This window comes from Heterodontus francisci, chromosome 36 (genome assembly GCF_036365525.1).
Source record: "Heterodontus francisci isolate sHetFra1 chromosome 36, sHetFra1.hap1, whole genome shotgun sequence".
NCBI lineage: Eukaryota > Metazoa > Chordata > Chondrichthyes > Heterodontiformes > Heterodontidae > Heterodontus > Heterodontus francisci.
Genome location: NC_090406.1, coordinates 7,565,325 through 7,581,785, shown reverse-complemented (window position 1 = coordinate 7,581,785; position 16,461 = coordinate 7,565,325). Strand labels below are relative to the sequence as shown.

General features: G+C 45.1%; 1 protein-coding gene across 1 annotated transcript in view; it reads right to left on the bottom strand.

The window, feature by feature from the left end:
• ncanb (neurocan b) overlaps nt 1-16,461 on the bottom strand; it is a 153,195-nt gene that overhangs the window by 14,919 nt on the left and 121,815 nt on the right. Inside the window, exons 11-15 of the mRNA XM_068015877.1 lie at nt 16,099-16,212; nt 7,649-7,807; nt 6,240-6,322; nt 2,037-2,181; nt 192-374 (exon numbers count right to left, since the gene is read on the bottom strand). Coding sequence (XP_067871978.1) covers nt 192-374; nt 2,037-2,181; nt 6,240-6,322; nt 7,649-7,807; nt 16,099-16,212 — 684 coding nt within the window. The remainder of the gene's footprint in view (nt 1-191; nt 375-2,036; nt 2,182-6,239; nt 6,323-7,648; nt 7,808-16,098; nt 16,213-16,461) is intronic.

The window sequence follows — 16,461 nt, the reverse complement described above, 5'->3', positions numbered from 1 at the left end:
TTAACTTCCCTGATTCTCAGCAGATAGCCTTCATCAACTTCCTTCTAAATTCTTTTGAAGTAGCCGGCTTCTGTTCACCTTATCACCCTCCTCACCCCCCCCAGCCACGCGCATCAGGGTAACCTCCGCCTGTCCGAGCAACATCACGGGAAGGCCTATTTAGTAAACGTCAGCAATTGTTCAACACTCACGGTTTAGGCAGAGTATTTTAGGCTTATCCCACTTTCCGTTGGTGTGACACTTGATGGTTGGGATGTGGCGTTGAATGAAACCATCCTCACACTGGTATCTGACCAGCGAATGGATCTCATAACGAGCCTTCTTTCTGCCGATTATCATGGCATGTTCCATAGTTGGGGGCAGACCACAAAGCACTGACAGAGAAGGAAGAGATTTATTGAGCTCAGGCCATCTGTTGTGATTTCTTTTTGCAATGTAACCTCATAAATTCAAAAACTAAATATGTGTTGAAATTTGCTAATGACATTTGATCCAATGTTTTCCAAAGCTACAATGACCTTTCTTCGTATTCACTGAATTGTGCAGTCATAGAATGTTACAGCACAGAAAAAGAAAGAGCTACCCAATTAGTCGCATTCTCCCACTCCCCTACTCTTTCCCCATAATCCTGCAAATTTTTCCCTTTGCAAATATATACCCAATTCTCTTTCGAAATTACGATTGAATCTGCTTCCACTGCCCTTTCAGACTGTGCATTCCAGATCACAACAACTCACTGCGTAAAAAAAATCTCCTCATTTCTCCCCTGGTTCTGTTGCCCGATTACATTAAATCTGTGTCCTCTGGTACCAACCCTCCCAACACTGGAAACAGTTTCCTTTTATTTACTCTAAGACCCAAGGTAACTTCACTGCCAGTCCACCATGGCAACTGGTGGAATTTAAATTCAATTAATTAATAAAAATATGGAATTGAAAGCTAGTCTCAGTAATGGTGCCATGAAACTATCATCGATTGTTGTACAAACCCATCTGCTTCACTAATGTCCTTTAGGGAAGGAAATCTGCCGTCCTTACCTGGTCTGGCCTACATGTGACTCCAGACCCACAGCAATGTGGTTGACTCTTAAATGCCCTCTGAAATGGCTCAGCAAGCCAAACAAAGTGCAATTAGGGTTGGGGAACAAATGCTGGCCTTGCCAGTGCTGCCCACATCCCATGAAAGAATTTTTTTTTTAATCTGTTTGTTGTTGGTTGTGGGATAAATATTGACCAGGACACCAGAGAGAATGCCCTTGCTCTTCTTCAAATATTGTAATCTTTTACATTCACCTGAGAGGGCAGATAGCGTGGTGGTTTAACCTTGTATCTGAAAGACAGCACCTCCAACTGGCAGCACTCCCCAAGAACTGTACTGGGAGCGTGATCCTAAATTGCTCAAGTCTCTAGAGTGCTACTTGAACCCACCACCTGCTCGGCACAGAGGAAAGAGTGCTACAAACTGAGCCACAGTTTCTCTTATTCGCTACAACCTTGTCGGCGTGCTGCCTTGGTCCTTCACTCATGAGCTTTTATTTTTTTTACTTATTTATTTATTTATTTAGAGATACAGCACTGAAACAGGCCCACCGAGTCTGGGCCGACCAACAACCACCCATTTATGCTAATCCTACATTAATCCCATATTCTCTACCACATCCCCACCATTCTCCTACCACCTACCTACACTAGGGGCAATTTACAATGGCCAATTTACCTAACAACCTGCAAGTCTTTGGCTGTGGGAGGAAACCGGAGCACCCAGCGAAAACCCACGCCTTGTTAGAAAATATCCAGGAAATATTCAGTAGGAAATGGGAACCTCACCGAGGCGCAATTGTTTTCTGAGATTGAGGTTGAGCAGACTGTTGGGGATATGTGGAGGAATCTAACCCTGCTGTGAACTTTCTGACCTGAGAGTGATTGGTATTGTTACCAGTTGTCTAGAGTGAAGTAGAGTCTATTCCCAAAGGTTTTGTTGGCCCTCTAACCCTTGGAAACCCATTGCTACCAATCCATTGACTTCTGTTCCTTTACCTGTCCCCTTCTTACAGATGTAAGGCAGATTGTAGTTACATGGCACGTCATTCCACTTCCCATTTTCGTGTTTGATTGTGACCACGCAATCCTCTCCTCCTGCGAAGAAACTGTCTGGTTGGTTTTCCCGCCAGTTTTCATATTGCTTGGCAAGAAGAAAAAAAACTGGAAATGAGCTATCATTGTGAATTTGCATCTCATTACCTCAGTCGCTAAGGACACTGCCCACTAAGCCACACAGGCCAAGAAGATCCCAAGTTTAACCCCCTTTCCGGGCCAAGTTGGCTGACCTCAGCCTTGGTGACCATATTGACATGACCTTTGCTGCGAAGAGTCCGTGGGGTCATGAAAGGAATATCGCCCAAATTTCCCACCTATGATCATGACCAAATACATGGGTGTCCCAATGAGGACAGACAGGACCTGTATTCCCTTGAGTATAGAAGATTAAAAGGTGATCTGATCATGGTGTTTAAGATGATTAAAGGGTTCGATTAAAGGGTAGATAGAGAAAAATTATTTCCTCTGGTAATGGGGTGGTGAGGGCAGGAGTCAAAAACAAGGTAGCAAACCTTTAAAATTAGAATTAGGCCTTTCAGGGGCGATGTCAGGAAGCACTTCTTCACTCAAAGGATAGTAGAAAACTCCTCCAAAAAGCTGTACAGGCTGGAGATTAATTGGAAATTTCAAAACTGAGATTGATAGATTTTTGTTAGGCAAGGATATTAAGGAGACAGGTGGATGAAGTTAAGATACAGATTAGCTATGATCTAACTGAATGGTGGAACAGGCTGGAGGGGCTGAATGGCCTCCTCCTGTCCCCATGATTCTTCTTATGACAAGATTGGGCTCAACTGAGATGTTCCCTTTAATGAATTCTTTATGCTGTCTGGTGCACCATAAATGAGATGCATGGAGTCCGGTTCGTTGAAGATCTCAAACAGGTTTATTAACAGCCAAACTAGTATGTACAGTACAGGGAAACAATTTACAGAACCTTCCTCTAGGTGTTACTGTTGCAGAGTGACTCTGGCTTGGAGTCACATGACTACATCCTGGTACTTAGCTCATTAGCATACTGCAATCTTAAAGGGACATCATCACTCTTAAGGCAATCATACAACATTCTCCATGTATTGAGATATGAATGGAGACCCTAAGTGTGAGGAATTGGAGGTTCCCCCCACCCCCACTTCTAGGTCACACATAGCAGGGATGCAGTTAGGGGCAGGAGATGGTGTATTGGCAATTTAGGAAGAACATAACAGGAAAGTTCAGAGGAACATTCAGTATTATCGAATCTGAACCCAGAATTAGACAGGGAAAATTGTAATGGAGAGAGAAACTGGGGTGGGAACTGGGAGTGGCAGAAAAATAACCTATCAAAGAAAAAGTTCAGTTTTTGTGTCTGTGAGATGAGGTAACAATTCCATGTGATTCCCTTATGGTTCAATGCTATGTGTTTCTTTAAAAAAAACTGAACAAAGAACATAAATAAGCCAGTCATGTTTCACTCCTGCCCTAACACTGTGCTCAAGCAGGAGGTCAAACAGTTCCCTGAAGTGTCAGATCCCTTCCAGCTCCCCAACCTAGTCCTGTTATCAGAGACATCAAAGGTAAGGTGAAAATCGATATGGTACGTAGTCAGAAGACATCCCCAGGGGCTTGGCTTAGCTCAGCTCTCAACCAAAACGACCATTTCAAAACCTTTCCAGTTACAGAAAACCTTGTGAGTTTTCACAAACACAGGGCTGCTGAGATTCACAGAACAGGCAGTGGGCTCCTGAATTTTACATGCTGTCCATTCACTCTCTGTGGCTGAAAGTGGCTACAGGTGTCTAAGTTTACACTTGTCGGAACTCAGAGGTTTTCACTTTGTTCCATGGAAAGAAATGAATATCAGAATGTGCAGCACCAAAGAGACACACAAAGGAAAAAGGTACATGTATGTGTGGGTATGTCTGTAATGCATGTTTGTATGTGTGTGCACATCTCCAGGAATGTCTGTATATAAGCATGTCTATCAGAGCCACAGGGAAGAAAGGAATTGACTGGTGCAATGAGTTTAATACAAGCCTTTCACCTTTGGGATCTGGTGTAATGTTTGATTGATCTGAGTTTGATTGTATTAACTTGTCCACTGATCAGTGTTCACTGTGTTTGATTACTTAAGCCTAGTGTGTTGAAACTGAAACTAAAAGAGACAGACTGGAATGTTCAAGAGAAATCGACTGTTTTGAGAAAGACATTGTACTGAGATCTTGTAAGTGCTGAGATATTTTAAAGTACAATAAACCTGTTGTGATTTAGAAGTTGTGTCATATCTACATTGTTCTGAGATAAAATGGATATTTAAAATATCCAGTAACCCGGAGTAAACAGAACACTTGGCTCCAAATCCAGTCCAGTCTGATGAGTTTGGCCTGTCTTAAACTAGTCTCTAGTTGAGCTCTGTCCCTCAACATAAAAGTCCCCCTAATTTGGCGCCACTTGGCAATCTCACTCAGAGAAGCCACAGAGGATGTCTGGTGTGGGAAACAGATAAAACATCGGTGCAGTGGAAGCTGCTTCACTGAGGTTAGGACCAAGGTACTTTATTGGGGTGGACTGGAGAGAGCTTTAACTCAGGTTTAACTCATGCTTCGAATCAAAAATGTTCCCTTACCTCCACAAGTGTCATAAACCAAACATTTTTCGAGTGTGTGCCTCTGTGCAGAGTTCCTCTCCCTCCATTACATCGGGAATTTGCACATGCTTGCAGATTCCCAGCATAGCTCTTGATGGATAAGGGTCCAAGTAGGAACACTAATATAACAACAACTTATATTTATATAGCGCCTTTAATGTAATAAAACGCCCCAAGGCGCTTCACAGGAGCATTATAAAGCAAAATATGACACTGAGAAATTAGGTCAGATGACCAAAAGCTTGATCAAAGAGGTAACTTTTAAGGAGGGTCTTAAAGGAGGAAAGCGAGGTAGAGAGGCGGAGAGGTATAGGGAGGGTATGCCAGAGCTTAAGGCCTAGGCAACTTAAGGCACGGCCACCAATGGGGGAATGATTAAAATCAGGGATGCTCAAGAGGCCAGAATTAGAGAAGCGCAGAGATCTCAGAGGATTGTGGGGCTGCAGGAAATTACAGAGATAGGGAGGGCAAGGCCATGGAGGGATTTGAAAAGACGGATGAGAATTTTAAAATCAAGACATTAATTGACTGGGAGTCAGTGTAGGTCAGTGAGCACAGGGGTGATAGGGGAATGGGATTTGGTGTGAGTTAAGACATGGGCAGCAGAGTTTTGGATGACCTCAAGTTTATAGGGGGTAGAATATGGGAGACCAGCCAGGCGTGCATTAGAATAGTCAAGTCTAGAGGTAATGAAGGCATGGATGAGAGTTTCAGCAGCAAATCAGCTGAGCCAGAGGCAAATTCATAAAATCTATCCCATAAAGTATTCAATGGGTTGGGTCAGCTGAATTTCAGAGTCAGTCAAGCCAATAGGACCAGATGGCGTAAATTAGTCAACAGCAAATTTAAAACAGATATGAGTAAAAATATTCTTACTGAAAGAGCAATGACCCTTTTGGAATAATCCACCAGCTTTAGTCCTACAGTGAAAGTCAGCCAGTTTTGTGCACAGCAAGATCCCACAAACAGCAATGAGACAATCACCAGATCATCTGTTTTTAGGTGTTGGTCGAAGGACAAATATTGGTCAAAAGGGAGAAAGTTCCTGCTGTTCTTCCAAATAGAATCATTGAGTCATTTATGGCACAGAAGGAGGCCATTCAGCCCATTGAGTCCATACTGGCAATAGTGGCCATGAGATCTTTTATGTCCACCTGAGAGGGTAGAAGCTGCATCGGTTTAACATCATGTCCAAAAAATAGCACCTCTGACAGTGTAGCACTCTGATTTTATACTCAAGTGTCTAGAGTGGGACTCAAACCCATGACAATCTGACTCAGATGTAAGCATGCAACCCATTGAGTCACAGCTGACGTGAGAGGAATAAGTTGGTGGTCTGAATGGCTGTCCCATCTTGGAATTTCTCTTGTGTTCATACAGGAATAAAACATTGCAACTCAAAATGTTGTTTTCATCCTCCATTGCCAAATCCTCCATCACCCCTTCATAATTTATCACCATAACAATAATCGAAGCTTTGATTAAAGACTGGTGCCTACAGGCTTGACTAAACTTACCAAAGGAGTGCCATCAGTCCACTGGAAATCCTTTTCGATAGTCCTGTCATTCAGACCAATCCAAGCGTACTCCCGACCCAAACCTAAGCACGGGACAGACAAAGAACGTCAGGGAATTGAGGGTTTCATTCTGGCCCATTTTTGTCGTAAAATTCAAATTCTCAGTCGAAGTGACCTTGCTCCTAGGCTATACCAGTTCTCTCCTATGCCCTGTCTTTGCCCTCAATCTTCTCACCATGTTGAGTCTCTTGATGACTCTTTACTCTGTCTCCTGCTTTAGCTCATTTCCTGCTCCTCAAATCTGACAAAGTTGCGCAACTCCTCAGACCCTCAATTTTCCCACCCTCTGACAATCGACAGCCTTTAAAACCCCAAGCTTGGTGTCACTAATTCAGAAAATTGGCAAAAAAGCCAAGGACGGGAAATGTGGAGAATGCTTTTTCACACAGTGAGCTGTTGTGATCTGGAATGCGCTGCCTGAAAGGGCGGTGGAAGCAGATTCAATAGAAACTTTCAAAAGGAAATGGGACATAGACTTTGAAAAAGAAATCTTTGCAGGGTCCAGGGGAAATCACGGGGCAGCAGGAGCAATGGGATAACCTTTTTGAAGAGCCAGAACTGATATTTGTACATTAATTGTGTTTAATTTTATATAGGTGGTGGGTATTAACTGAGGATTGACTTTAGCCCCATATAAATAAACTGTGGTTGTTGGGTTAGAAGGTGTATGCTTGGTATGTATAACTCTGTAACTAAATGCTTACCAAAGTATATAAAGATTGGCTATTCTATCTTTTACCACCTGGCTTTCTGGAATAGAACAGGAACAGTCATGATGGGCTGAATGGCCTCTTTCTGGGCTGTATGATTCTCTTTGGCTTCGCTCCTACACTCTTAGTGTTCTCTTGCATTGTGGGCTGTGTTTCTCAAATGATAACAGAGCTCTTTTTGATACCAGTATCTGTGTTGCCAACTCTGCTTGGATGTATTCCTGGACGTTTCATCAAGTGTCACCGCCCCCACTCGCGGTCAAACAGACATTTTTTTAACCTTCACCAATATTTTTATAACCGATAGGTGGTAGGGAATATGGGATTACTGTAGGGTTAGTATAAATGGGTAGTTGTTGGTCGGCTCAGACTCGGTGGGCTGAGGGCCTGTTTCAGTGCTGTATCTCAAAAATATAAAAAAATATAAAAAGATAAATGAAAATGAAAAATACACACTATTTTCTTTACTGCCCCTTCAATTTTTCTCCTGGATTTGCTCACAGTAGTATCCTGGAGATTAATCATTAATTTCTGGAGACTCCAGGGCAATCCTGGAGAGTTGGCAACCCAATGATGCCAATGAATGGCCAAACAAAATAACATCTCAAATGCATAACACATCCACTTAGGAAGCCTCACTGTTTAAGAACTCCTTCTCCTCAGCTGAGTGGATGCTGGCTAGGTGAGCCCCATGCCCTCGGCAATCCTTCTCTGCATTCTCCCACAAGCGTCTGTGTGAGAAGTATCGATAGCAGTGGCCCAGGAACTTTTGCCAGTTGTGATCACATCCCTCCGTATCTAGGTGACAAAGGAAGAGTTCAAAGTTACTACCTGTGAATTACATGTGGTGTTAAGGTTGATGAGTTGAAGGTTTTTGTCATGTACAAGATGGCGGCAGAACTTGAAGAGAGCTCTCAGCAATTTACTGTGCAGAGCCACCTGGTGGCCAGAGCCTGCAACTACACTGTGACCATTGGCACAGCAAAATTGAATGGGAAACTGTTGACATGGCAATTTACAATAGTAAATATCGACAGGAAAACAGGACGAAAAAAGTTATGACAATATCCCACATCCTGAGAGTGAATCAGTCAAAGACCCAGTGCAACACAAAGGCATTTCACACTGGCGCAGTGGTTAGCACCGCAGCCTCACAGCTTCAGCAACCCGGGTTCAATTCTAGGTACTGCCTGTGTGGAGTTTGCAAGTTCTCCCTGTGACTGCGTGGGTTTTCGCCGGGTGCTCCAGTTTCCTCCCACAGCCAAAGACTTGCAGGTTGATAGGTAAATTGGCCATTATAAATTGCCCCTAGTGTAGGTAGGTGGTAGGGGAATTGAGAGAAGGTGGGGATGTGGTAGGAATATGGGATTAATGTAGGATTAGTATAAATGGGTGGTTGATGGTCGGCACAGACTCGGTGGGCTGAAGGGCCTGTTTCAGTGCTGTATCTCTAAATAAATAAATAAAATAAATAGATGGGCATAATGAAATAGACAGCAATTTGGGAAAGGAGAGGTGATGGAAAAGTAGGTGTGGATAATTCTAAAGATGGAGAGAATGTTGGAGAGGTACAACTGATGGTGTGAAGGGTTAAGGATGAACATTGGCAAAAAAAAAAATTCGCATCTAGGGAAAGGACTGGAGAAGTCATTCTTCATTAAGTCACTGTCCCCATGTGTATTGATCAATCCAGTTGTTTGCAGAACACAGTATATAGAACACCTCAGGACAGAATGAGCTGAATCAGCCTCTGTCTGATTGGCAAAGAGACAGAAGGATTGATACCTTGCCTTTAACTAACGCACAGCGAATATTTACTGAAACACTGTTAGAGACCATGTCCCGCATTCTGTTTGTGTGTCTCTGGTATAAACCAGCTGACCTTTAAAAGAATGAAGAGCATTCCATCGTAATAGCCTATAAGACGAGTTTACTGCTTTCGGTTTCTTGCGAGAAAGCTATTAACATTTTCACCTCTATAACATACTGGCTTGGAGGTTTACAATGCCAACCTAGTTAATCTACAGGACTCCTTGGGGTAATATTTTCCAAGTTACAAGTAATGGATTGCCCGGGCTCCCTTTGCATAGCAATCTGATTGGTCCATCAATCCCCCAGGAAATCTATCCCTGGCGATATACACTCAGTCCATGAATTTAATTCCCCTGTTCTGTGACTTTTCTGCTCTCCTCTCTTCACGCCTGTTTCTTTATAATTCATTTTCAGGATGCAGGAATCTCTGGCAAGGCTGGCAGTTATTGCCCATTTTCTGGTTGCCCTGGTGCACATTCTTCTGGTAGTGATTTGATATAGCTGAGTGGTGTGCTAGAACCACTGAGGTTAAGAGTCAAACACGTTGGTGTGGGACTGGAGTCACAAATAGGCCCAGACTGGGTAAGGATGGCAGGTTTCCTTCCCTAAAGGACACAAGTGAACCAGTTAGGTTTTTACAAAAATCTGACAACTTCATGATCACTTTTACTGCCACCTGCCACGGTGGGATTTGAACTCATATTCTGCTGAGATTATTAGTCCCGGCCTCTGCTTTATTGGTCCAGTAAGATAACCACTACAATACCCATCTCACTGGGTGGGGGAGGGGGGAGGGGGGTGGGGTTCGCTCCTGGTACCTTGCTCACAGGTCACTCTTTGCACACGAGCCTGGAGACTGAGTCCGGAACATTCCCAGGCCGCATGCCACTGACTGGTCCTCACACACGGTTTGTTGCATTAGCATAAAGTCTGGGGCACATTCATGAACGATTTCTGATAAGCTGCTGAGTGGAAGATTTACTAGAGGACCTTGGAAAGTCCTGCCCTAACATTGACGGATACTTTCTCCACCATCACAGTCCAACAACATGATGGAGTGTGGTGGAATACTCTCCACTTGCCTGGATGGGTGCAGCTCCAACAACACTCAAGAAGCTCGACACCATCCAGGACAAAGCAGCCCGCTTGATTGGCAACCCATCCACAAATATTCACTCCCTTCACCACTGATGCACAGAGGCAGCAGTGTATACCATCAACAAGATGCACTGCAGCAACTCACTAAGGCTACTCAGGCAGCACCTTCCAAACCTGCAACCTCTACCAACTAGATGGACAAGGGCAGCAGATGCATGGGAACATCACCACCTGCAAGTTCCCCTCCAAGCCACACACCATCCTGACTTGGAACTATATCACCGTTCCTTCACTGTCGCTGGGTCAAAATCCTGGAACTCCCTTCCTAACAGCACTGTGGATGTACCTACCTCACATGGACTGCAGCGGTTCAAGAAGGCAGCTCACCACCACCTTCTCAAGGGCAATTAGGGATGGGCAATAAATGCTGGCCTAGCCAGCGATGCTCACATCCCATGAACGAATAAAAAAAACAACTGTAACTTGTCTTTCTATAGCGCCTTTAATGTAGTAAAACATCCCCAAGCATTTCACAAGTGCGTTATCAGGCAAAATTGGACACTGAAACATGTAAGGAGATATTAGGACAGGTGACCAAAGGCTTGGTCAAAGAGGTAGGTTTTAAGGTACGTCTTACAGGAGGAGAGAGCGAGCTGCTTTGTCCAGTGGGATTGGGAGTGGCCAACATCTCTGGGCAGGGCTTGGGATCAAGAACTAGCCTCGGGGGCTCTGAGTTTAATTGTACCAGCACTCCAGCTAGATCCGCTAGTTCAACATAGTTAACGATTGGAACTGGGTTGTTACTGGTCAAACAATCCAGCTCCACACAACTGAGACCAGACTGCCCTTCTATCTCGCTGTTTCTCTCTGCTCTGTCCTGCTTTGATAGTCGCACCACTCAACCCATACACCGCCCTTGTGTCACTTCTGATGAAAAGAAAGACTTGCATTTCTATAGCGACTTCCACACCCTCAGGATGTCCCAAAGTGCATTACAGCCAATGAAGTGCTTTTTGAAGTGTAGTCACTGTTGTAACGTAGGAAACGCAGCTTCCAAATTGTGCACAGCAAGATCCCACAAAAGGCAATTGATAATGACCAGATAATCTGTTTTTTAGTGATGTTGATTGAGGGATAACGATTGGTCAGGGACACTGGAGGGCAGGGGGCGGGGGTGGGGGGGGGGGAACTCCCCTGCTCTTCTTCCAAATAGTGGCATGGGATTTTTTATCATGCACCGGAGAGTTTTGAAGGGGCTTCGGATTAACGGTTTATCCAAAAGATGGCACATCCGATCGTGCAGCTCGCCCTCGGTACTGCATTGGGAGTGTCAGCCTAAATCGAAGCCTCTTTTATATCCTGTTTATTTGTCAGAGCTGTTAATTCCTGAAGCTCCACCTCGCCTCCACACCAGTTTCGGAGTCTCAGGGCAATACTGAAACAGCCGGGCATTGCATAAGGAAGACAAAGTGGGGTTTGAAAGGGACGGAGCATGCACACTCAGTGTGGGCTGCGGTCATGAACCAACACAGGTTTTTTTCAGGTTGTTTTTCTTCAGGTTTGCACTTGCTGCTGTTCAATATTCAGTGTATTCACACCTAATCTGTACTAATGCTTTGTCTTTCAACACACCATTAACATATTGTTTGCCTTTGCTCCGTGACCTTTTGGTCAGCTATGTGGCCTGGTCCAATCTGCACCTTCTCCTTTGTTATCTCTTGCCCAACCCCCACCTCACTTGTTTATAATCTGTGACTTTTCTAATATTTGTCAGTTCCGAAGAAGGGTCACTTACCCGAAACGTTAACTCTGCTTCTCTTTCCACAGATGCTGCCAGACCTGCTGAGTGAATCCAGCATTTCTTGTTTTTGTTTCAGATTTCCAGCATCCGCAGTATTTTGCTTTTATGTCATGAACCAACAGCCTGACAGGATTCCTGGCAGAAAACAATTCACCAAAAATCCTAGTGTTGGCTCGATGGGGAGGAGAGAGAAAATTCTAGAATCTCTCAAACTGTTCCATGGCCAGGCATTAGTCCGATTGTTGTAGGTTGACATTCTTTGGTCATGAATGTTCTTACTGACCCAACGTTTCCTTCAGTGTTTTTTTTTCTTGATCTCTCGCACGCTTTGCCTCTCCCACATTTCTTTCTTTCCCTCTTGCATTTCCATCTCTCTTTTTCCCTGTTTCTCCCACATTTTGTTTCCTTCTGTCACTCTCTTTTCCTCAACCTCTCACCATTACTTCTTCCTGTTACCTCCTTTCTCTCTTCCCCAACTCTCCTACATTCCAGTTTTCCTATCTTTTCCTTTCTGTTCTCCATGTCTCTATCCTTATTTTTGCTAGACAAGTGTATAAAAGGATATGGAGCTGAGGCGGGTATATGGAGTTAGGATTAAGATCAGCCATGACCTCATTGAATGGAGGAACAGGCTCGAGGGGCTGAATGGCCCCCTACTGTTATTATGTTTCTCTCAGTCTCTCCCCCACCCTGACATTTCTGTGCTCGCCCTCTCCTATCTGCTGCTTGGTGATGACTGTCTATAAGGGGCAATATATCTGCATTCAGTAATCAGTTTCCCAGCCTAAGCAGTTGTGCGGTCACGCTCCAGCACTTTCCCAATGAGATGACAGACTATCTCATTTCCAACTGCTGCTTCCACTATCCTTAAAACCCAGTTCTGTAATTGATCCCTCACGCTCCATTAGTTGCTGCAGCTGTAGTGTGTGGCAGTCCTATCCAGGATTACTCCCTGCGTTAACCCTTCTCTTCTGACATTGTAGCAGTCAATACAGCAGAATTGCGCAGCCATGACCGAGTGGGTAGCACCTTCTTATCTCTGAGGCAGAAAGTCAAGGGTTCATATCCCACTCCAGAGACCTGAGTGCATGATCTAGTCTGACACTCCCAGTGCGGTACTGAGGGAGTGCTGCACCTTCGGATGTGCTGTCTTTCAGAGGAAACGTTAAACCGAGGCCTCTCCTGCCCTCTCCGGCGGACATAAAAGACCCTTTTGTCATGTATTCTTTGTGCGATGTTAAGCAACACAATGAGGTGCATGGATTCAAGTGCCTTGAAGATCTCTAACAGGTTTATTAACAGCTAAACTAGTATATACAATGCAGAGCAAACTAAATACAGAACCTTTGTCTAGGTTGTTACAGCTGCAGAGTGACTATGGATTCTAATCACATGACTACATCCTGGTACTAACTCAATAGCATACTGAGCTCTTAAAGGGACATCACTCTTGAAGCGATTGTACAAAACCCTTGGCCACTATTTCAAAGAAGAGGAAGGGAGTTCTCCCTGCCATCCTACGCCATTATTTATCTGTCAACCAACATCACTAAAAAACAGATTACCCCTGATCATTATCACATTACTGTTTGTGGGAGCTTGCTGTGCACAAATTAGCTGCTGCATTTCCTGCACTAAAGTAGTTAACATGCTTCAAAAGTACTTAATTGACTCTGAAGCACTTTGGGGCATCCTGAGGTGGTGAAAGGTGCTATAGAAATGCAAGGCTCACTTTCGTTTATTCCAACACTGCATAGAATTTTAATCTTTAAAAAAACAGGTGGGTTTGGGTCAGGTGGTGGGGATAAAGTCGGAGAAATCTGTTACCCGGCCCAAACCCGCCTCCAACCCGCCCGTTTCCGCTTTGAACAGAGACCAGAAGTTGAGAGGGCAACTGACCCAACCCAAGGAGGCGGGTTGGAGATTTGAATATGATAATGAGGTTGTGAGTCTCATTGTCATTCAGGTTTTCAACTTTAACTCCTGTCGTCCTGGTTCCCCAACCATTGGGTAACCCGGGAGCTTCCTCGAGATGAGGACTTGGTGGATGCAGGAGGTAAGTGTCATTACACCCACCTTCCTGGATCTAGGCACTCCCCTCCTTGATTGGGCATACCCCGCACCCACCCCCACCCGACCTCCGACCTTTCCCCCAAGGCCTCCAATCCCAACACTAGGCCTGAGATCCCCCACCACTCCCAGGACTGCAATCCCCCCCAAGGCCTGCAATTTCCCCCAAGCCTGCAATGTCCCCCTCACCCTCAGGCCTGCAATTCCACCCCCCCCACCACAGGCCTGCGGGTTACCCCACACCCCCAGGCCTCCGATCACCCCCACTCCCAGGCCTGCGAATTACCCCCCAGGCCTCGGATCACCCCCACTCCCAGGCCTGCGAATTACCCCCCAGGCCTCCGATCACCCCCACTCCCAGGCCTGCGAATCCCCCCAAACCAGCGATCACAACCCCCACCCCCCCCCCCAAAAAAACCCTGCGGCCTCCAATCTGCATCACATCCCACCTGAAGCCTCTAATAACCCCCTTTTGGCTGCAATCTCTCCTGCCTCTCACCTCCCCCTCCCCCAGGCCCCTGACTTCCCCATCACCCCAGGATCAGCAGCTCCTCCCCTCCTTCCGCCCAACCCCCATCGACCTCCCCCATTCATTGCTGCTGCTGTGGTCTTCCCTAATTGACTCCCCCTCGAGACAAGGCCCAGCTTATCAATCAGGCTGGACCTCCGGGTGGGGAACTGGTCAGTGATGCCACTGACATACTGCGGAGTTAAAATCCCACGACATGTGCGGGAGCCCTGAATTACGAGTTCCCCAAATGTTTCTGACCAACCTACTCCCTGAGGGCCAGCTAGGTTAAAAAAAAACCCTGTGTGTCTCCCAACTGAGTACCAGTTCAATGGCGCCATTAACAAAGCAGACCTACTAATAAATCGCATGTTGGAATGGAACATTTTTTAGGTGATAACAGTGAATATACAAAGTGACATGCAGGCCCCCACCTGCCAAGCATGAGGCATATTAATTTTGCCACATGGACAGTAAATTTCAAACTCTTGTTGAAGTGAAGAAACTTGCTTTAAAAAAAAATGCCAAATCTTGGCTGGAAAGAGATTTGCATATTAACAGATAGTGTTTGGAAGGACAAAGGACCATTCCCTGACACATCCAAACCACAATGAACTTTTGATCACCAGACGTTGAAGGTGGGGGAGCTCGCATTCCAGTTTGCCTGCTAAGATGGCTGAATAGACAAACGGGCATGGTCAAACCAGCTAGTCGCATGACTAACCTGCTGAGCAACCTGAGTTTTTAGAATTTGTACAAACAGTTTGAGGAGAAAGCAGAATGCTCCTGGACTGAGAAGATCTCTCTCCTGTCTGCTCCCATCTCTGTCTCACAAGCCTCTGAATCCACTGAAGACACATGAACCCCAAGAGAGAAAAGTTTTCTACAGCGGACAAGGTTTAAGAATACTGGGCCCCAAACGAATAGCGAGACCTACCAACAATCAAGGACTCTACAGTGAGCTTGAAGAACCATAACAAAATCTCTTCAGATATTGCCTCAAACTTTTCCACTTTATTTTTCTTCTGCTCTTTTCTGTCTCTATTTGCATGTGTATATCGCATATGCATGCTAGCGTGGGCACATCGTGTATCCGTAGGAGTTAACTGAATTAGAGTTTAAATTTAAGTGTAATAAATTTCAACTTTTCATCTTTAAACCTAAGGAAGCCTGTTAGTGCTGTTTTCTTTGCCTTATAATTGGAAAGTGGTGAACAAGGATTCACCAAAGGGGAGCTAAAAACACAGTGTGTTTAAAATTAAACCCTGTTACAGTAAGACCAGGTGAAGGCTGAGAGAGAACCCTAGACCTCTTTCTCACTTGGTTGTAACAAAAGTAACTAAGCAATGAAAATAAGTGCAAACAAACAAACAGATATCTCGGAGGGTTGTGGGCTGGAGCAAGTTACAGAGATAGGGACGTATGAAGCCATAATGGGATTTGAACACATGAGAATTTTAAATTTGAGGTGTTGGTGCACAGGGGTCAATGTAGGTCAGCGAGCACAGGGGTGATGGGTGATCGGGACTTGCTGCGGGTTAGGGTACAGGCAGCAGAGTTTTGAATGAGCTTTAGCTTATGGAAAGTGGAAGATCCGAGCCTGGCAAGCGGAGTTTTGGAATAGTGGATGAGGGTTTCAGCAGCAGCAGGGCTGAGGTGGAGACAGCAACCAATAAAATTTAAAAAATAGGGTGACACTGGGCCCACCATCTCTCTGCTTAGTAAGGTTTTCCACAGTAAGAACCCTTTGGAAAGGGAGCGTCATAGACTGGACAAAATGACTAACCGGTATCACTTTACCTTCTTCACATAACCTGCCAGCATAACTCGGTAAACAGAGGCAAGTGAATGAATTGATCCCATCGACGCAGGTTGCTCCATTCTCACACGGGCTGGAGTGGCATTCATCAATATCTGGAAAAAACAATCATGAAAGAAAATCATTAGCGTCAGCCGTGCCTCAGTGGGTAGCTCTCTCTCTCTCTTGCCTCGGAGTCAGAAGGTTGTGGATTCAGGTCCCACTCCAGAGACGTGAGCACAGAAATCAAGGCTGACGCTCCAGTGCAGTACTGAGGGAGTGCTGCACTGTCGCAGGTGCCGTCTCTCAAATGGAGACATTAAACTCCGGACCAGTCTGCCCTCTCGGGTGAATGTATTTCAAAG